This window comes from Monodelphis domestica, chromosome 2 (assembly GCF_027887165.1).
Source record: "Monodelphis domestica isolate mMonDom1 chromosome 2, mMonDom1.pri, whole genome shotgun sequence".
Lineage (NCBI taxonomy): Eukaryota > Metazoa > Chordata > Mammalia > Didelphimorphia > Didelphidae > Monodelphis > Monodelphis domestica.
In genome coordinates, this window is record NC_077228.1 from 149,917,146 (window position 1) to 149,940,021 (window position 22,876).

A 22,876-nucleotide genomic window follows, 5' to 3' on the forward strand; every position below is an offset into this window, starting at 1 on the left:
CATCTATAAAAATATAGAATGGATTAGATGGCTTCTTGGGTCCCTTCCAGTTCTAAACTATGATTTGAGAAAGAAGAACTCTTTTTCACTTGGGAGGAAAGGAAGAACAAGACAATCAAGGGAAGAGGATGATGCAAAACTTGACACAGGATACAAAATATAAGGTAGACCTTAAAAAGAAGCTAGATGGTTCAATAGATGGAGTGTTGAGCCTGGACTCAGTAAGACTTCAGTTCAAAAATGGCATCAGAAACTTCTTAGCTATGTAACTTAACTTCTGTTTGCTTCAGTTTCCTCACTTTTAAAATGGGGATAATTATTCTAACTATTTCCCAGGATTCTTGTGAAGATCAACTGAGATAATATTTCTAAAGTGCTTAGCAGTGCCTGACACACACACACAGTGACCACTGAAAAAAATGCTAGCTAATATTAACATATGTACATATTTTTTTTCTTATCTATATATCATTATTATGTCAGATTTTTAAAAAAAGAGACAGGCAAAAAGGAAGTGTTAGTGCTAATTCTATCTCTCTTTCATCAAACCTGTTTGGTATTCAATAGGTTTAAGACTGTGTTGACAAAATTCCAAAACTAGTCAATTTAGTAAAAATACAAAATAAAACCAGCTGTTTTGTGTCAAATCTGCTGTTTGCACACAAAACATCCAATTGATTGCAGTTTTTACTTTTCAAATATTTGTTTTGATATTTTGTCTATGCAGCTGAAATGAAACTGATTTCCAAAAGCTATATTTATTTCATAGAAGTACTGTACAAATTAGTTTACTTTTAATGAGAAAGCAAACATTGGTTAAGCTATACATAAGTTTCAATTATTAAGTACTCACAAACTTTAGCATCAGCTTCTGCTACTCAACACAGTTCTGAAAATAGCATATGTGTGAGCGTATATGATTTAACTTATGCTGGATTGTCTATAATTGCCAAATCTTCAGAATTGTAAATCCTGCATGGAACTCAGCTGGATTTTTTTTTTAATTTGGTTATTTTCCATACTGACAGATGGGTGGCTTTAATAAACAGACACTTTTAAAATTAGAAAGTATAGGAAAGCTGTTCAGTGTAAATCAAATTGTAGTAGAGTACTGCCCATTATAAAGAATTAATGCACCAGTGTCAACATGGAAATTTTCATCAGATGGACTGGTTAGAAAATAAATCAATTACAATCAGTAGGCAAGGTCAGAGATCTTTACTTTCTTTTGACCTATATGAACTTGGACAAGTCTGTTAACTTCTTGACAACTCATTTCTTGATATGTCTAATGAAAGATTTGGAATACAGATTAAAGGGTTGGATTTAATAAACTCTAAGGTTCCCTCCAGTTCTATATCTATGACCTATGATCTTTGACAAATAAAAAATAAATAAAATAATAAAAAAGAAGAATATAGTTTAAGTCAATACATAATTATTGAATGCCTATTATAAATTGTTCTAGGTGGTAGAATAAAATGGCATAAGATTCTGCTTTCTGGCATGAGACCTATAACTTATTAGATAGACCCAACACATACAAAAAATATTTCTTATAAAACAAAGTAGCATATGCAAAATTCTAAAATATTGGCACAGACAATAATTGGTATAATAGTCCTGAATATGTAGACTGGGGTTTTGGGGGGAGAGGAGGCTCAAGTTCATAGGAAAAGAGAAATGGGTATGACATCCCAAGCAAGGGGAATAATGTAAGCAAATGTGTGGCAGTTAAAATGTTCCCATGGAACAGTAGTTCTAAAAACAAATGTGGAAATGAGATTGACAGGGGCAATTAGGTGGCTCAGTGGACTGATAGCTAGATCTAGAGTCTGGAGTTCCTGGGTTCAAATCTGGATTTATATGCTTCCTAGATGTGTGACCCTGGGCAAGTTACCTAATCCCCATGGCCTTGCCTTTACAATTCTTTTTTGCCTTGGAATGAATGCACAGTAATGATTGTAAGACACAAAGTAAGGAATTAAAAAAAAAAGAATGAGATTGGCCTAAAGAAAGCAAGAATTTTAATAATAGCTAATTTTATATACCATTTTAAAATTTGTAGATTATATTATATATAGAAACCCATATGAATATATATATCAAATATATGTATATATATGTATGTATGTGAAAAATATAATTTGATCTTCTAATCCCAAAAACAATCCTGTGAGGTGGATGCTATAATTAACTGAGGATGAGAGATTTTGTTAGGTGACTTTTCCAATTTTACACAATTAGTATATATACCTAAGAGAGGATCTGAACTGACTAAATCTACTATTGTAACCTCAGTAGAGCCTACCTTTCACAAGCATCTGAGAATGAATTTTTAAAAGTAATAAGACTCTTGTCAGAATGATATTAGAAGGTATCACCTCCAGAATGAGCTCAAAATGGATCTGAATGCTAAGCACAATTAAGGGGGAAGGGGGTGGTTAGTGATGTTGGGGACAAGAAAGAGGCCAATAAAAAATGGATCAAACAATACCATAGAGTGGATGAGACGAAGATAATGGATGACATTCCTTCTAAGAGGAATGATGTTTGACCTGGGAAAGATGGAACAAAAGTACATACATGGGAGTAAGAGGTAGGATAGGTGAAGAGATAGTCATGTATTATGTGAGTCCTTGATAAGCCTCTCACAAGGTCCAGATTACCTACATCCAGAGTAGTAAAATAGAAATGTGGGTCATTAAACCATAAGTAAGGATCTCTACAGGCTTCTTGTTGACTTCTATGGCTACATATTAACATTGTCTATGTTCCACCATATTTTCCTTTATTTGGTTAAATCTTTCCCAATTACATTTTAATCTGATTCTAACGCTCACCCAGGAAGGTTGTAGGCAGCTCACAGGTTGAGTGTTAGCCATCTCTATTCTAAAACACAGGAAAAATAAACAGATATGATCACTGAATTCCTATGAGTGCTTTCTGAAAGCTCCTAGAGAGCAAAAGAAGTATCAAAGGACTAATGAAAGACAAATGGCCCAATTATCAGAAGAGTACAAAGCATGCAAAGTACAGAATACTTATCTTGACTTCCATTCCAGACAAAAAGCTTGAAAAAGGGGAATAGTTTGGGATCTACCAGAGAGGAAGTGATTCCTAAAAAAATCCAAGACTTTTTTGAAAAATAAATCATTCTAAATTAACATCATTGTTGTTTTTTGTTTATTTGTTTGTTTGTTTTACAGAGTAGCTAGCCTGATAGATTGGGGACTGTCTATTGTGGTATACTTAAATTTAAGAAAAGTGCTAGGAAAAATTTCTCAGATTCTCTTTCAATCCAACTATCCATCTATATATCAAATTATCATTAAACCATTATTAATTACCTAATATCTTCTAAGAACTGTAAAAAACACTATGGATAAAAACTCAAGAAAAGTACAATCCTAACACTCCAGAAGTTTATAGTTTATTGGAGGATAAACTTGTATTGACAAATACATAAAGAATAAATATAAAATCAATACAAAGTAGTTTGGGAAAGGTACTGGTACTAGTAGCTAGGGAACCAAGAAAGGCTTCACATAGAAGGTAGCAGTTCAACTAAATCTTTGAGGAAGCAAGGTTTTTTATGAGGTAGAAGTAAAAAGTGAAGGCACACAAGGCACAGAACACAGTGGATGAAAAGAGGTAAAGATGAGAGATAGACTGTTGTATTTATGGAAGGAGATGAACATAATGACTTCTATTTTTGGCCTTTTGAATTTTAGATGCCTTCAAGGCATTCACCTTGAAATGCCCTATGAGCAATTGCTGATAAAATGGAGAGATGGGGACTATTTTAGTGGATAGATTTGGAAATGGTTGAATGACCCAAAGAGTAGTCATTAATAGGTCACTGTCAACCTAGCAGAAGGTTTCTAGTGAAGTACCTAAGGCAAGCTATCCAATTTGCAATTGAAATAAAGGATGGATCATTTGCTATGCACTGGATTATAGAACTTCAAAAAGATTTTGGTGTCCTTAAAGGTTGATATGAATAGAAAATGAGGAAATTTATTAGGGATAATCTCAAATTCTATCTTTGGGGAAACAAAAATAAAAACAACCTCACATAGGCATGATAGAGCTAGGTAGTAGTTTCTCTGAAGGTTTTTAATTGGCTTAGGGTATGATTCAGAATTTCAGATTTGAAAGGGACTTTTAAAATTTTCATTTTTTTTCAAATGGCTTATTCTACTTTGGGATAGCTTGCTTATTTTAAACATATAATTTACCTCTTGGGAACTTTTATTCATTATTTTTAGTTCTGTCTTCTGAGGCTAAGAAATCTATCAATCAATATTTATTAAGTGTCCTCTATGTGCCAGGCACTGTGCTAAGCACTGGAGATTCAAAATGAGGCAAAAGACAGTATTTTTGCTTTCAAGTAGCTCACAATCTAATGCATGTGACAGCATGTAAATAAATATTTATAAACAAACTATGTAGGATGAATAGAAAATAATTAGGAGAGGAGAGTGACTGCATTTAAAGGGTATTTGGAAACACTTTCTCTAAAATATTAAAAAAAATCTCTAAAAAGCTGAAATTTAAAGGAAGCCAGTAATGCCAGTAGAAGGAGTTGAGAAAGAAGAGAGCTCCAGGAATGAGGGATAGCCAGAGAAAATTACAACAACTGAGAGCTGGAATATCTGGCTTTTAGCAGGAAAGGTCTAATCCTACTTTCCAAATGAAAACCACCTAAACACTAAATGTCAGTCATCATTACCCTTCTTCTCTAAGATAACAGTAGATTTAAGGCCATTCACCATCTTAGCGGATTGCTTCTATATGTTCTCTAGTTTATCAATGCCCTTCCTAAAGGGTGAGACCCAGAACTCAGTACTTCTAATATGATCTGACCAAGGAACAATGGAAGTATGATCTACCTAATTCTAGACTCTAATTCTCACATGATATATCCCCAAATCCCATTAGCTTCTTCATATTGCCATATCACACTATTGACTTATATTGCAATTCAGGTTTACAGTCTTTTCTAGATAAACTTCAGTGTAGCCATTGTGAAGTTGAGTTTTTAACTAAATTAAATTTCCCAATTAAATTTCATGTCATGAAATTTGCCTCAACATTATTTTGGATCCTGATGACAGAATTCGTTATTTTATCATTTTCTCCAAGCTTTGCATTACCTGAAAATTTGATAAGCATTCCTCTGGCATTTCAGTATATACAGAGTATATGCAAAAGTGAATAAAAGCTTTGAGAGGTGAGTCATTAACAGTTAAAGGGATAAGGATGGAATCAAGAAAGGCAGGCTTCCAGTAGAAAGGAGTCCTTGAGCTGAGATTAGAGAGAAATCAGGAATCTGAATAGGTAGGGGTGAGAAGGGAAAGCATTTCAGGCATGGGAGATATCCAAGGAAAAGATATAATGAAGATAGATAGAATGTTATGTGTGAGGAAAAGCAAGGAAGCTAGTGAGGCTGCCAAATACAATGTGTCTACAAGAGTAACATGAAAGAAAAGTAGAAAGATCAGAAGGGACTAGGTTGTCAAACATTTCAAATGCCAAAGGAGTTTTCATTTGATCCTGGAAGTATTAGAGGCCACTGGAGTTTATTGAATAGTAGAACTGAAGAATAAAGCACATTGGGATCCTGTATCACAAGAATAGTCTGACCTGAGCTTTAAGAAAACCATTGTGAGAACTATATGGAGGATGACTAGAGTGTGAAGCGATGAGGCAGAACAAGTTGGAGGTCATGATACTGGTCCAGGTCAGAAGTGATAAAGGTCTAAACCATGATGGTGGCTGTGTGAGTAAAGAGGAAGGGACATAAAAAAAAGAAGCAAAGCTAGAAATGGTAAGAATGACAATGAGGAGTCAAGGATTGAATGAAGGCTGTAACCTGAATAACTGGAAAGATGGTGCTACCCTGAACAGTAGTAGAGAATTTCTAAATAAAGTTCGTTACAACTGTACCATCAATGATGATGCACTCTGGCTGAAGAGACAAGTTGTAGTTAGCCAGAAACCTCATAGTTCTTCTATGTTCAAGACTGTTTTGTTTAGTTTTGTTCCTTTCCTGCAGACAAGGCAATAAAGGCAATGCATAGGAATGCCTGGCAGATGGAAAAACAGATGCTAAACCAAACCACAGAGGAACATCATGTCAATTCTAAGATTTCAATGGAAATGTATTTGGTTATGTTCCTTGGGATAGTTTAAACCACTCATCTGTAGCAGGCAATGACCAGAGAAAGGCCTCAGATTTATTTCATTTCCATTGAGAACAAAGCAAAAATCAGCACCTGCCAAACAGAGGAGCTTAAAATCAACAGGGAAATCAGATGTGATTTCAAGGTTCTAAAGTTCAAAAATATGAAATGAAAATCTGCCTAAGCTTTTCCCTGTAGGCAGTATATTAGAACCCAAGGAAAATCTGATTTTCCCAGCATCACATTTTTTTCTATAGAAAGTAATTGCTTTTTAAGTATGGAATTCAAGAGAATTTCTCTAAGAGCTCTTTCCTTGTCATCTGACCTTTTAATATTTACCTCCAAAATAACAATAAAATATCTCTCCCCTGCTTCTTTCATCCTCCAATCAAGAAATAAAGGTCTCAAATAATTATAAAACATTTTTCCTCCAATAACTCATAGGAAAACAAATGGTGACTTCTTTCTTAAGATAAATGAACCACTTCCCTTTGTATAGTTAACATGTTCTAAATAAAATTTAAATTTTAAGTAAATCCTCATTTTCAAAAAATAATTACTACATTCAAATTCTTCCTGCAGTATTTAATTCTTTAAGTGACAATCTTTGATTCACATTATTTCTTTGTACTTTCCTCACAATGAAAAGAGCAATTAGGAATAAACTTGTCAATCCTGTAACTTTTTAAAGTATCTATTGACAATACTAAGTATGACTGGAAAATGAAGCCACTGAGTGATTTAGATAGTGTTGATTTGGCTAAGTTCTTATTTCCCTTATGTCTGAGCAATTGTAAAAAAATTAAATATTCTAAACTTTATATTTATGTAAGGAATAGAAAAATATGTCCATATAATGGTGATATTAGCCTAGGAGTCACAAAAACCTAGGACTGAATTTCACTTCACATATTTACTAGATTTGTGGCCCTATGAAATTGGAAACCTCTTAATCTCTGAAAATTCTCTATATTCTAACTACTAAATTATGAATGAGTTATAAGTTGTGTCTATGAAATAACCAGTAAAAATTGAAAGCTCACTCTGGTATTATAGCAGATAGAGAATCAATCATCTTGGAGTCAGGAAGGCCTAGTTTTTAAGTCCTTCTTACATATTTTATTTATAAGAACCATGTACACAAGTACACTTGGACCAGTGAGTGGTTCCAGAAAACTGGAAGTCCACAACTCCAAGGGGTTCATGACAAAAAAGGATATCGACCAGTACAGAAGGAATAGAAGTGGGTACTTAACAAACATTCATTAATTAAATGATTCATTTTATCATCTCTCAAGGAGGAATAGTGTTGCCTATAAGCTCTGAGCAACTCTCTAGTTTTATAAAAGTATGTTCTTTTTTCCCTTTTTGCCTAAAGTGCATCCCATTTTCAAGAAGGAAACATGCAATTTAGCACATTAAAACCTAATGAGAAAATCAAAAGCTTAATGTTTGTCAAAGCAATGGCATTCAGCTAGGTAGTTTACATTTCCACTTGTGCATAAACCTTTCAGTTTATGCCCTACTCCTGAAAACAATAACAGTAAAATCCTTATAGCAGCAATTTATTGACTGAAAATATGAAGAAATTTAGGTTTGAATACACAGAGACCTGTTTGTCAGTGTGAATACTGCTAAAGTAGGAAAAGAAACAGAAATTGCCATATTCAAGTGTTTGAGAAGAAAAAAAAACATTTTTATAGTTCTCATGGGTATTTTGTAAGAACTTCCAAAAACCTCAGGCCTTGATGATGCAGGGTGGAACAATGAAAAGAAAATCAGACATGAAGCAGTATAATAGCAATAAAAACTATTTTACATAGAGATTTAAGGGTCAGATCAAGACTATTAGGTACCTCAATGATCTGATTTCACCTCTGGCTTTGATTTTACTTAAAATAGTTTAAATTTATTTGAAGCTTTAAGACTTCAAAAACTTTAAGACATTCCCTTTGCTTTTCATAACATGCTTGTGAGGTAGGTACTGCTGTACAAACCCCACAGTTAGTAAATGAGTTGTCTTGAGTAACATATTTAGAAAGTAGCAGAGGCAGAATTTTAGCCCTGATCTTTCTGACTCTAGGTTCAGCATCCCATTCCTTACATACTATATATTATCCATTATGCCAGATTACTTCAAATGTCCTATGTACTTGAGATTTTTCAAATAACCTCTTTTACTCTTAGTTTTATTATCCATAAAGTAGGCTTCTATTTGTACTATATATTTCATGGAGTTGTTCTTAGGAAAGCAGTTTGTAACCTAAGAAGTCTACATAGATCTATTATTCAGTATTCCTCCTCCTAATTCACATACATAATTTAAAATCCAGATTCAAACCTTGATAAAACAAACAAAAACACACTCAGAATCCACTTAACAAGTAATTAAGAGTTTCATGGCTTAATTAGCATAGATTTCCTTCTGTTTAGATGAAGTATAAAAATCAAATAGTCACTTTGGGCCAAATTTAATTAAATAATGTCTTTTTTATTTGAGAAATTATACAGTAAAACTTCCTTTGAAAGAGTCAAGTGACACAAATGTGATACAGGTGAAGGTTTTTTTTTTTCTCTCTTTCATTCTGTACTAGAAAATATGATTCATTTCTTTTGAGTAGATAGAAAGCTTCCTTATGGTAATATGAGCTAGCATTTAGAGTACTATAACATTTTATAAGCTTTATCTCATTTAATCCACAGAACAACCCTGAGAGTCAGGAGCTGCTATTATGCCCAGATTATAAAAGAAGATAATGAATCAGAGAGGTTAAATGACTTGCCCAGGCTCATTCAGTCAGCATATTTTAGTGGGAGGACTTAAATATAGGTCTTCCTGACAGAAAGTCCAGCTTTCTATCTACCCCACCATGCTGTACTCTCTCATGAACATCTTTTCTTTCTTTTGAACTGATCATTCCTCCCAGTCTTCTCTTCTTCTCTCTCTCCCTGTCTCTCTCTCTGCTGTCTCTCTCTCTGTCTCTATCTCTGTCTCTGTCTCTCTGTCTCTCTCTCTCTCTCAATAGAGAGATAGATACAGATAGATACAGATAGATAGTGTCATATATTTGACACAGTATATATATGTGTACATATATGTATATGTATTCTACTAGAGAGATACAATATTTATTTAGGTAAGTATTTTTTGGTGTCATTGAATTATTTATTGTATCTGACTCTTCATGATTCTGTGGACCATGTTGTCCATGGAATATTCTTGCCAAAGATACTGGAGTGGTTTGCTATTTCCTTCTTTGATGGATTAAGGCAATTGGAGGAAAAGTGACTTGCCTAAGATCACATAGCTATTAAGTGTCTGAAGGCAGATATGAATTTGGGTCTTCCTAACTCCAGGCTCAGTGCTCTATCCATTGAGTCATCTTCCTGTCCACTCAGATACATATAGTCCAAAGTAATTTAAGGAAAGAGGTAGCATGTGAGTTGATTTTAGAAGGAAAAACAAGATTATGAAGAAGGAGTGAATTCTAAATGTGGGGGAGAGACTGAGGCAATTTCCAGAGGTGGGTGATATCTCAAGTTTACATTCAAAGATCACAACATAACTAGATACAGAGAGACACATGGAGAAAGGATTACAATATTAAGTAGTCCCATTATTACAATTTTGTCTCAGAATAGAGATGACTACAATATCAGGGACTATACAATTGGCAAGATGGGTAACCAACAACAGCCATAGCTGGCAGTGATGGGAAGAGGTACAGAGAGGTGAGCACTTGGTTTTAGGCAACTGAAATACCCTGGAAGATAGATAGATTTCTAGGACACTGGAAACAGGAAAGCCTTGGAGGCTAAGACATGCAAATGCTTTTCAGAGAGAAGATCTCCCAAGGGGCTAATAGGTACATCTTCTATTAGAGAGGTGGAACCTGATATCACAAAAATCTGGAAAGACACCATAGATTAGATTCAGGTAGGCAGGAAGTTGGTGTGCATTAGGAAGGCAGCCTGGCAATTTTATAGAGTGGGGGGAATGGATTTGCTGCCAGAGGGACTGAATTCAAATCCTACTTCTGTTCATTTCTAAATATGTGATCTTGAGCAAGATGCTTGGGTTCTCTGGAGTTCAGCATCCTCACTTGTAAAATTAGGGACTTAGACAAATGGCTTTATTCAGTTCCAGATCCAAATATCTAATATTTAATAGCAGGAAGTCTTTGAAACAGACTTAAGGTTAGAACTTCAGAACTTAGGAAGATTTGGGGGGAAGAGGAACAAGTCCAGACTACTATCTAGGATACCAGGAAAAATTGAGGTGTGGACTCAGATATAGAAAGATGAGCAATGACCCAGTTCCTGAAACTGGGGTTCCAGGAGTAGGCTTGATCCCAAGGTACAAAAGTATAATACAGTAATTAAACTGTAGTACAAGGTCTAAGTACAGCCCAGCAGTAAAGCGTGCTTCACTATTCAGTTCAACAAACATTAAATATTGCCTATGGATAAGGCATACAATTAATATTGACTTTAGGGAGTGGGAAGTTATGAATCTAATATGCTTTCTTTGCTGAGGGGATGAATTAGATCTAAAAAGCTTGGGCAAAGCTCTATCTACAAGTAGAAATTTACCATCCCATGGTGGGAGGATGAATAGGTGGAAAGGAGCCAGGATGCTCATTACAAAAAATACCATGTTGTGGTGAACTGGCCACCTTTGAAGAATCACAGAATCACAGATATTTCTGGGTTTTCTCACAGAATCATAGACTTAGAGCTAAAAGGAATCTTGCAGATGATTGAATCCAACTCCTTTATTTTACAGATGAAGAAACCAAGGATCAAAGCGAGTTAAGTAACTTTCTAAGGGTTATAAAGATAGTAAGTATATGAGATATGCTATGCCAATAATCAAGAATCTGTACTTTTATATTTTCTCCATTAATGCAGCTTGCAACCAAGCTATGATTCGCTAAACAAGTGCTTAGAAATTACTTGAAACACATTAAAGTTGAGACTTGCTCTTAGGAAAAGATCTACTAAGTATGAAAGGTGAAATTTGAGCCCAAATCTCCCTGACTCTATTCCCAGCACTCACTAATAGCACACAACCTCCAATATCTATCCAAGCTCCTAAAAGTTTCATATCCTGGTTTTGTTAATTTCTACTTTAATAGTTTAACCACAAGGCTACTTACAATGAAGGCTCACTTTTAAAAAATGAATTTGAAATAATCCAGATCTGAAATGATCCAGATAAAATATATTGAAGTGTGAAATGGCCAATTATAAGGAAATCAACCAAGTGTTTAAAGGAAATAGTTTTATTCTAGCATCATTTTCATAGGATGATGCTATCTAGAACTTTGGCATGATGGTTTTGTGAACAGATCCCCAGTTATCAAGACCAAAAGACCTCAAACATCAATTTCCCGAGGAATTGTTGAAAAAAACATTTTTCACTTATAATAGTTTCTAATTCACCTGTTTTGCAAATATCTTTTAAAGTTCGTGTTTGCATAAAGATCGTTTTTTAGTGTCTGAGGGTACCTCTAAAGGATGTTAAACATCAGAAAGTTCAGCATGGATTCAGTGGAAGGCATCAGGCAAATAAATAATCCTGAATGTTTATACAATGATAGTATTCTGCCTTAGAGACCTAATCTGTGTGATTAGTAGTAAGTCAATCTTCTCTTTATGGGATGTAGGTAGATTTGATAGTCAGCTTCACTATGGATCTGTTATCAAAGGAGAAGAAATCTTAGTGAGTGAATGTAGTAGAATCAAAGGATTAAAAGAAGAAAATCACATCACCAAAGATTTCATGAAGAGGAAAACTCAGTTAAAACCTGCAGCACAAGTAGATAAATCCAGAGTAAATAAATACATTTTCTCTGTATCATCATATGTAAAATGGAGGTTATAATAGCATCTTTCTCACATGACTGTTGAAAAAAATCAAATGAGTTAATATGTAAATTGATTTCCAAATTTTAAATCTCTATATAAATTTTTATGATTATTAGTTGATGGAACCCGAGATAGACAGATGAAGAAAATTAACAAGACATAGTTTTGTCATAGGGTTTATAGAGCTCATAGAGTTCATAATCTTTGTTAATTATCTTAGGATCTCTAAGTAACCACAAACTTCTTTTAAATATTTAGAATATCTTTAAATGACCAAGTGTCTCAGAAAGTTGACTAAAAGGAATTTCAAATGCCCAAGATTCCTTTTCTAGTTTTTTGTTTGTTTTGCATTCAGTATCACCTCTTCAGTAAAAAAAAAAAAAGGCTAAAAAAGACTTTGTTTTTCTGTACAACACATTCAAATCCTTCAGAAAACTTCTTTGTTTGTTGTTGTTGTTTTTCCTCTCTGTCTACTTGATTTTCACTTGATCATAAGTCCATATTATATTAAGGGAATATAGGTAACCTAGTTTAAGAAATTGGATTAAATCAGCAGACAGAGGAAGAAGCATATAGAGTTTAGCCAACTTCCAGTGACCAAGGGAAGTACTTTCTTATCTGATAAGCAAGAATTCCCCCCTCATTAAATGTTATCTAAAAAAAAATTATAAAGCAAAAAACAAAAAGTCTTGCCTTCAAATAGCTTACATTCTACCAGAAGAGATAACTGTATAAACTAAGTGTTTACTTGTAAAATGGTAAATTAAGGTACAGTCTGTTTCATTCAATATTTATTGAGAGGTTCTGGGGTGTGTAGTGGTGGTTACAAAAAAGAATACTACTTGATCTCTTCCTTCAAAGAGTTTACAGTCTATTAGTGGGAGATTAAGCATACAAACAAGTATTTAGAATACAAGGTAGCATGTGAAACATGACAAATGACTTGAAAAGTAATAGGAGAATTCAGAGGCAAAAAAGATAGCATGCTTTGGGATTTGAGGAAATCATATTGAATTCAGCTGCTAATGGATGGTTTAAATCTTTGGGGTAAACACTGAACAAATTAGATAAGGAAAAAATTAGGCTAACTGCAGGGGCAATACAGTTTGGGTGCATGCATAAATATTTAGACAGTGCTGCCACTGAATAAGAAATGTCTTTGGTGTCTTCTATTTTGCTCATCATACACTTATCCCTCCCATGAAAGCCCTCTCAACTCAGCAGTGTTATATTGGCTGCTTAGGACCCTGGTGATATTGTCCCACTGGTATCTGCCTTTTCAGGTAACTTCCTAGGCTCAGTGCCTTCTGTATCAAAGCTTAACTGTCCTGTTCCATCACTTCCAGATTAGCTATATAGTAACTTGGGAAACAAATATATAATAAAGACACAATGATAAATACAGAATCATTCTAATCACACAAACAATTTGCACTTTACCAAAATTTCTAAAATCAATTCTTCATATAATGAACTTCATGATGTTGCTAGGAATGGCAGGAGGGTTCACTACAAATAGGCAGGGTAAAAGGGAAGAGGGATACATTTTGGTAAATACTCTCTTTTCTCTAAAAACAGTATTGGGTAGCCAATCATTTATTCCAATTTGAGAGATATAATTATATATCTCTTCTATTATACAAAATGGAAAAAATGATAACTCTTTTTATTTTTTTGGAAACTTCCAAGATTTATACTCCTCAGTAGCCCCTTTCTTCATGGAAAAGGAGTTTCCAATATTCTCTTGGGGTAAGAATGAATGCTTACCTTTGTAGGCCTTTCTTTCCTCAGTTAGTCATTCTCTAATTCTGAATTTGAGTTATTTTTGTTGTTTCCATTCTCAGGTATAATTCTCAGTCACTATCTAAAAGCCAGCACTTCCTATGATTTTCCCTTCTTTGTCAAAACTCAGCAAGTGGCCTACATTTTGACTGTAAGACTTAGCACAAAGGTTTATATCCCTGCTATGAAGGACAACTGGTTCAAGGAAGCATCCCCCTGGCTGAAATAGTTTATATTTCTCACACTTTTTTGAGTAATATAATAATACCAATTTCCTATTGATTGGCAGGACCTGTGTTGAATTGCTCAAGTGAAACTGCAAAGACCATAATACAAAAAGTTTCAGGACTAACCTGGGCTCAAACACTAAGGGTTCTTTGGTTCAGAAGTTAAGGAGAGGGTAGAGACATGAATTAAAAAGAGGACTGGCAGTCAAGGGCTGGAGAAATGATTTGACTATTAGCAATAGAGCAGGGGAACATAAAAACTTGATCCTGTACACAAACAAATCTGCTTTTCTGATGTTTGAACCTCTTGGAGCCTTTGGAGAAACAGAGGTTGTTTTGGAACATGAAATTCCATAGACTTGTATCTAATGTTGAGGAATAGAATGAACACTTCTCCAATCATTCTGTGGATTGCCTTCATGACTTTATCAATTTCAGTCACATCCTTTCCCTCATCCTTTGGCTTTCCTGACCAAAGATGCCTAATTGTTCTTAGCTAATCTTCAAATAGATTTCACTCAGTTCCTTTGATCATTTAAATTGTCTCTTTGGATTAATTTAGATGTTACCAGATCTATCTTTCTTTAGATGCAAAACTATGTTTCTTAATTAAGACATCATGATTCTGTTCTTGAGGATGCTAGGCAATTTCCTATTTTGTTTTCAATATGATAATAACACATTTGGATAATGCATCCAATTTTACAAAGCAACTTCCTTGCAAAAATCCTATGAGGTAATTCTTACTATGCTAAAAGCTTAAAATAAAAATATAAAGCATTTATTATAAATTATTTTTATAATGTATACTTATATATAATATATAAAATTATTAAAACAGCATTTATTGTTTGTTTGTTTTTTTTAATGAGGTATTCCTTGCCCTCAGGAAGCTTACTTCTATATGAGAAGAGAGCATAAGTAGAAGAGCTAGAGCTGCAAAGAGGGAGAAGGTCTGAAAGAAAGTAGGCAACTGGAAACAGTCTGGAAATGGTTGAAAAGTGGTACAATGACCTGCTTCCACAAAGCACAAGGTAAATGCTTATTAATTAGAGCTCTGGGTTGCAAGAGTGGGAGTACAAGTTCTGGTAGGAGACTTAGAGATATATAGCTAAATATCTATGGTCACATAGCTAATGAGTGAGCCAAGCAAGAGAGACAGAAAGAAAACAAGCTTAGAATGCAGGCTCAATTACTATATTCTTTCATTGGTGTGAGGAAAAATGGTTACAACTAGTCTTTTAATAACTGTTGGATTTCTATTTTCTGACTATTTATTTTACTGCCCTTTCCTTTGTAATGGCAGAGGATTTGGCTTAAACTTTCATAACAGCCAACTTTATCTGGTCAAGTATGTCATATATTTCCATTGTCATTTAGAGTACTGAAGATCATCAGCTTTGAATTAACCAAATAGTTCCAAATCCAGTGCCTTCTCTAATAAAGTTCTTGTTTCTCCAAATGTATTTCCATAATTTTGTATTTTTTGTATTTTGATAATTAAAAAATTCTGATTCATATGTAAAGAATTCTTTAAGGATTTAATGAGCTTATAGGATTATATGACTTTTATTAGGCCTGTGATTGGGCCATATCTCACAGATTTTAGATGCAGTTATTGGCCTGGGCTGGTGTGAATCAATTGAAAGTGAATTGTTTGGCTCAAACCCTTGTGGTTAAGTCAGCTCTTTACTGGCCAATAAAGAGAGGTAAGTGGCAGTCACCCTCTTTGGCCTCATTTTCCCTCTCCAGATGTTAGAACAAGGAATAGCAGGGGTGAGTCAGGGGAGTCAGGTAAAGGAAGCCTGTGAAAGGACAAAATCTCCCCCACAAGTTGCTAATGACTCTATTGGGCCAGAGGAGGAAGGGAATAGGACAGAGGAAGAGAAGGTGACAGGGAAATTGCATTTACTCTCTCCTACATAGTTTAGGACTATAAATTCATGGATGTAACTTTCATGGTCTTTTGATACTTGGGAAGACTTGGGACCTGGATATCATTTTGAATTGTTTATAAACCATATTTCAATATTTTAGGGACCCATGTTTTCCTGTGTGTGCGATTCTCAAAGATGCAAATTGGATCCCTTTAAATTTTAATGGATTATTTTGAGTTCATATATATATATATATATATATATATATATATATATATATATATATATATATATTCTCACCTGCTTAGTTATCTAGGGATCACTAACCAGTTGAGAATGAATTACTCTTTGAATGTAGACAGGTATCTGGACAATAAGATAGCAATCCTGAGATAGTATTTAAAGTCACTCTAGGGGCAGCTGGGTAGCTCAGTGGATTGAGAGCCAGGCCTAGAGACAGGAAATTCTAGGTTCAAATCTGTCCTCAGACACTTCCCAGCTGTGTGACCCTGGGCAAGTCACTTGACCCCCATTGCCTAACCCTTACCACTCTTCTGCCTTGGAACCAATACACAGAATTGATGGAAGGTATGGTTTTAAAGAATAAAAAAAAATAAAGTCACTCTAACTTTGAAAGAACTACCATAGCTTGAATTTTTCTGCCATGGTTGACAAGTAACCAGAGTCATCTATAAATCATAATGATATATTGGAGTAGAATGTAATCGAAGCTCAGCATCTCAGAGAAAACATACTACAAATTAGAATGGGGGCTTGGGAAGACTTAGAGACATCAGAGAAGCCCATGACATCAATGATATTTTACAATTACAAGTTAGCATATCTTTTCTTTGCCAGCCTTGTCACCGTTATAGGCTTTGTTGAAGAGGATGAGTAAAAAAAGTGCCTATATAATGGCAAAAGCTGAACAATTATTGTCATAATGCTTAGAAATGTGACTATCTTTTTTTCCATCAAATTCATCTTGTAGTCAAGTCAGGACACAATTCACAAATAAAAGACATGTTACCTATTGAAGGAATAGGAAGATTGAATCTATAAAATGCTGGACCCTCAAATATTACTGAATGATTCATGCACTGAAATTAAAACAGGTCCCTAGCTATATTTGTAGGTCACGATCTAATTTGTTTCTTTTCTTAATAATCTTTGTCACTGTTCTCCATTATCTAATACCTCCATCTATAGTACCTATCTCTATTTCTATACATGTGTGTTGTCTGTACATGTATTCATATAGATGAATACACACATGCATATAATATGCATACAAATTTTAAAGTAAAGTAAAAACAAATTTTTAAATGTATGTAAACAGACAGACAGCTTAGGTTACCTTAAAATAATTCCAAGATCAGAATGAGATAGTGGAAATGATTGTGAGATAAAAATAAAAGAAAAAACCATCATTTAAAAAATCATTCACTCCCCCCAAAATAAAACCTTTAAAATATTCCATCATGCTTCCTTCAAAAAAGATAATTCTACCCAATAACTACTTGAGATATTCTGAGTCATTTTCAAAAAGCTATTTACAGCTTAGATTGTGAAGGCTTAATCTTTGTAAAAGATTTCATCTTCATTATATTTATTTCTTTTAGACATATTAGTGCAACCAGCCACTCTAAGAAAAATTATTTTTCATTGGGATGCTTAGATACTCAAATCCTAGAAACATGCTTTTACTTGAAATGAAATGGAATTGAGTTTGGAGAGCAAAAGAAAAAGCTGTAATGCACCCTGTCTTTTCAATTCCCTGTCTTCTCTTAACACTTGTATTCTTGCATTAAAAAGCATCTTTTCTTTCCTCTTATCTCTGTGTTAAGTAGATGTGAAGAATAGAAAAGTGTTATTGTAGTACTTCTTTGATTTATTTCTATTTTGTTCAATTTTCATTTCTAATTCATATTATTTTTTTAGGAAGCTGGAGGATTTGAATGATATAAAGACAGCATCCTCTTATTTAACTCAAGACCCCTATACCTAGAGATGTCAATGTCACTGGACAGGCAGGGATTAATTTTTTGAAACAAGCAACATATGATGTGTATGAGATGTGGTCCTTGGCCTTCCTCATGAATTATAAGCCACTTAAGGCAGTGCAGTAAAACAGCAAAAAGCATTATACTTTGAAGACTTGTGCAATCATGGGTTAGTCATCAAAAATCTTTAAACCTAAATATCTTTCCACTCTAATGTGGAGATAATGTTGTCTCTACCACCTGCCTCACAAAGTCACTAATATCAAAATACCTCAAAAACAAGAATGCAATAATTTTGCTGTGGTATAGGTTCCAATAGGTTGCTCCCCTGTTCCACATCCAATGCTAGTCATTAACTGATTAAGTTTCAATGACTCCCTTTTACCTCCAGAAATCAAATATGAAAGTCTTTTTTACAGTATGTGAAACTTTTCACAATTTTTTTCAGTTTTTTTAAATACAAAAATCCCCTCTACATTCCAACCACCTTGGCTTTTTTGCTGTTCTTAACAGAGGACCCTCCACCTTTTGTCTTGATGTTTTTATTTGTTTGCCCACATATACTCTCCCTCTCCTCCATTCAGATCTTAGAAATCCTGACTTCCCTTAAGAGTCAGTTTAAATGACACATTTTGCAGGCAATCTGTCCCATTTTCCCTAGGTGCTAGTGTCTTCCCCTTAGATATTACCTTCCATCTATTCTGTATATATCTTAAATGTACCTATTTATTTATATGCCCTCTTATAATGTAATATCCTTGAGGAGGAGAACTTTTTTGGCCTTTTGTTGTATTCTCACTTCTTAGCACAGTTTCTGGCATATAGCAAATGACACATACTTGTTGATTGATCAGTTAATTATTTTTATAAGATTTTTATAAGATGCAGAGAAAAAAAATGGACTTTTGACAGATATGGAGCATTTGCAAAATTCCCTGCACAAGACAAGTCATCAAGAAACATTGCAAGGTAGGAGCCTTAGGAATTATTAACAAAGAATGTCAGTCCTTAACACATTCCTTCAGGGACTTATGAAAAAGAATGCTATACATACAGAGGAAGAACTGTGGGAGTAGAAACACAGAAGAAATAAACATTTGCTAGATCACATGGCTCGATGGGGGTATTACTGGGGATGTAGATAATGATCACCCTAGTGCAAATATTAATAATATGGAAATAGGTCTTATCAATGATACATGAAAGCCCCAGTGGAATTGCTTATGAGCCATGAGATAGGGGAGGGAGAAAGGGAGGGAACGAAGATGAATCATGTAACCATGGAAAAATATTCTAAAATTAATTAAATAAAACAATTTAAAAAATGGTCCCTCAGGAGCAGCACCCCTGCCAGGACCCACAATATGGCAAGGCACAAAACCCACCCTAATTACTTTGAGTCTGGGATCCACTTGGCAATTTCTTTCTTATGCCCCAATTTCTTTTAGAATGCTCTGAATAGAATAGAATACTATTCTCACCTCACCATCTTGTGACAACAAAAAACAGATCTCAACTCTGTCAATATACTTTCAGAAGATAAGAAGATATAGACAGATGGAAATATACTTTACCTGGAGTGAAAATGCTTAGCTAGAAAAGTAAAGAATGAGATCAGGACACTACAGTGCCTATAGGACTATGTACCAGGCTCAAAGGATAAAAGACTAGCATCCATCTGTGGTTAGTTATATATTCCCCAAAATTACTTGGGTATGGGTGAGAAAGTTGAAAATTAATAACATGACATATAAGGAAGTTAAAGTAGATTTGAAAGTCAACTTCTGCATGGATCTGTCATCAAAGAGGGAAGAAATCACCAAGTAAATATAATGGAATCAATGGATTAGAGGAGCAAAATCACCAAAGATCTCATTAAGGAGAAAAGTCAATTAAAACTTTCAGCACAGGGGGCAGCTGGGTAGCTCAGTGGATTGAGAGCCAGGCCTAGAGATGGGAGGTCCTAGGTTCAAATCTGGCCTCGGACACTTCCCAGCTGTGTGACCCTGAGCAAGTCACTTTTCCCTCATTGCCTAGCCCTTACCACTCTTCTGCCTTGGAGTCAATTGACTCCAAGACAGAAGGTAAGGGTTTAAAAAAATTTTTTTCAGCACAAACAGATAAATCAAGGGAAAAGCTATTAAAAACAGAAGATAAGATAGCCACCAAAATATCTACAAAACTTGATATGTCTTTAAATAAATACTACAAGATAAAGGAAATTGAACCAACACCTGTTTAAATACAAGACTTTTTGGATTCACAAAAGGCAATTGCAACATGATATACCTGAATGATTCAAGAGAGAAATAAAAATTATGATGGAATTTAAAACAGAAAAAAAATGAGAAAATGTATGTATTACCTAGGAGAAATAATTGGTAGAATAGAAAAATTTAATGCATAAAATCTCTCCAAAGAAGTGAAAAAGAAAAGAAATGATTTGGGATATATAAATACCGAAATAAAGAGAACTGGAAGAAACAAAAAAGCAATAATATTAAAAGAACACATGAAAACTAGACAAGCACAATACAATGATCTGGAAAACAGGAAGTAAGAGACAATTTAAGGACTATAGGCCATAAGAAAATTATATTTAAGAAAAATTTTGGAATGCAAGAAATAATATAAGAAAACTGCCCATAACTTATGAATGCAGAAAACACCAAAGAAAAACTGACATAGCCTAGGAGTAAAGGAAAAAAAAGTTTCCTATAAACTTAAAGATATATTGAAGTTAAAATTACACTTCCACAATGAATTCTGTAAGTATCCAGGGCAAAGACTTTCAAATATAAAAAGAGGTTAGAATAAAACAAGACTGCTCTGCATTAACCAAAAGCCACAGAAGAAGATTAGGAATTATATAATAATATAGTTTTTTTAAAAAGCAAAGGAGCCCAAGAGCCAATCTCGAACAATATATTCTGAAAAACCTAACTACATCAACATGAGAAAAGGTGGTTATAAATCAAAGTGAGGCAGCTGAAGCATTCCTACCTCCCCCCCCCAAAATGCGAGCCAATCCTTTCATTTAAAAAAGGATAAAGAACCCAATGTAAATAAATACAACTGCTAAGAAGACCAAATTAATTACTGCATCTCTATGGTCAATTAAAAGAAAAATACTTCTGACTTTTTTAAAGAGGAAGTGAAACCACAGATAATTCAGATTTTTTTTTTTTACTAAAATGAGAGAAAATGGATCTTAAAGAAGTAGAAGCGATAGAAGAGGAAAAGGCCTGAGATGTGGACTAAATTTCACACACACACACATACACACTCACACACACACACACATAAATTATAATATTGTGTAGAACTCAATTTAAGAATAGAAGTTACATAAAAGTGGAAATGGAAGGTTGATGATTCCAGTGAGCGTAGTAACATAATCTTGTAATTATAGTGAGGGGAAAATAAGTCCTTCATTCTCTAAGACAGAAGATAGACGATAGAACAAGGTGGCAAATGGAGGGACTGAAATAGTGGGAAAGGAATGGTGAATCCTGACTCATTGGTAATAAATGGTTCCACTGAAGAACTTGCCCATAGGGGGAGATACATATTCTCAAACAGGAGACAAGGATCTTAGGAATATATTTGATAGGGATATTGCATTCAAAAAGATCATTTCCATTTAGAGAGTTTTATTTCCACCTACATTTGTCAAAGGATAGGGGAAGTTAATGTAAGGATCTGAAATCAGATGATCAAGGACATGGAAACATCTACTAAGGGGAAATATTTCTATCTTTATTATTTCACATAGGGATTGAAGAAAAGAGGAGAGGAGCAAGTTCTACAGGGCAATAATATAAAAAAAAATTATATAGAAATAAAAACTCAAACTTGGCTTTTTAGAAATGTTAATCCCATGAAGAACATGGACAGCTAGATAGTATTTTATTAAAAAAACAAAACAACTTTAATCTATGTCCATTATGTAAAAAAGGAATTCTTTAATTTAATGGGGGACCTGGATGTCTTCTTACCATAGATATATGTAGGGCTTAACCAGCCCACAGTGACAGGAAATAGGAACCTCGGAGCCCCCTGCTGAGTTAGTGTCAGTTGCAGGCTGTCAGTTGCTGACAGAAGAGGCAGTTGCTGACAGTTGGGGAGTCAGTTACTGAGAGTGACGGCTGGCAGTTGCAGAGAAGTTGGCTGCTGGATATGAGGTGGTTGTTGGCGGGATTGGTTGTTGGTAGTGTGAGTTGTCATTTAGTTGCTGGAATATAAAGGCAGGCCTGAGCTTATTGAGAGGGCTTTTGACTTTAGTCTTGCAAGGGCTTTTTGCCTCTGTGATCTCTAGAGAGCAGGAGGTCAGTCTCATAGGCAAGGATCTTCTGTCAGTTGGCTACTGACAGTTTGGGCTACTATAGAAAAATGATTGAAGGAGTGAGTGAGTGGTAGCTATCCATTATTTTAGGGAATTAGGTAGTTAGTAAATAATTTACAGATAGAGTAGGTTAAATTAGGCTTGGGTTGTGCCAGGCAGAAAAAAAACTGTCCTCAGAAGACAGTTAGAGGTGTTTATTAAGAATTTTCGGTAGTATTAGGAATTTTAGGTATAAATAGGGTATAAGATTAGTAATCTCTCTTTCATCTTTTCTGTCTTTCAATCCTTTGCTATATTCATCTTGCTATATTCTTTTACTATCTCTATTTTAATTAAACTCAATTGTTAATTTTTAAAAAGCTTCTCAAAGTTTTCTTTTCTCTGCATTAAAGGGATGACATTAATTTACAACTCTACTATATTCTCATTGAAACTTAAATTATTAAAAGCTTTTCTCTTATTTTGACAAAACCCTTATTTTAACCCTTAAAATTAATGATATACTTTTTAAGAAAATGTTTTTACTTTCATGAAATTTTAAGGTGCTACCTGTACATGACCAAAGTTTACCTCAAACATAGAA

At 34.3% G+C, this 22,876-nt stretch overlaps 1 protein-coding gene across 1 annotated transcript in view; it reads right to left on the reverse strand.

Annotated features, from left to right (window-relative positions):
* Window positions 1-22,175, reverse strand: part of LOC107651095 (endogenous retrovirus group K member 8 Gag polyprotein-like) — a 165,511-nt gene extending 143,336 nt beyond the window's left edge. Inside the window, exon 1 of the mRNA XM_016429521.2 lies at window positions 22,085-22,175. Within this exon, the coding sequence (XP_016285007.2) occupies window positions 22,085-22,175 (91 nt within the window). The remainder of the gene's footprint in view (window positions 1-22,084) is intronic.
* Window positions 22,176-22,876: the final 701 nt, after the last annotated feature.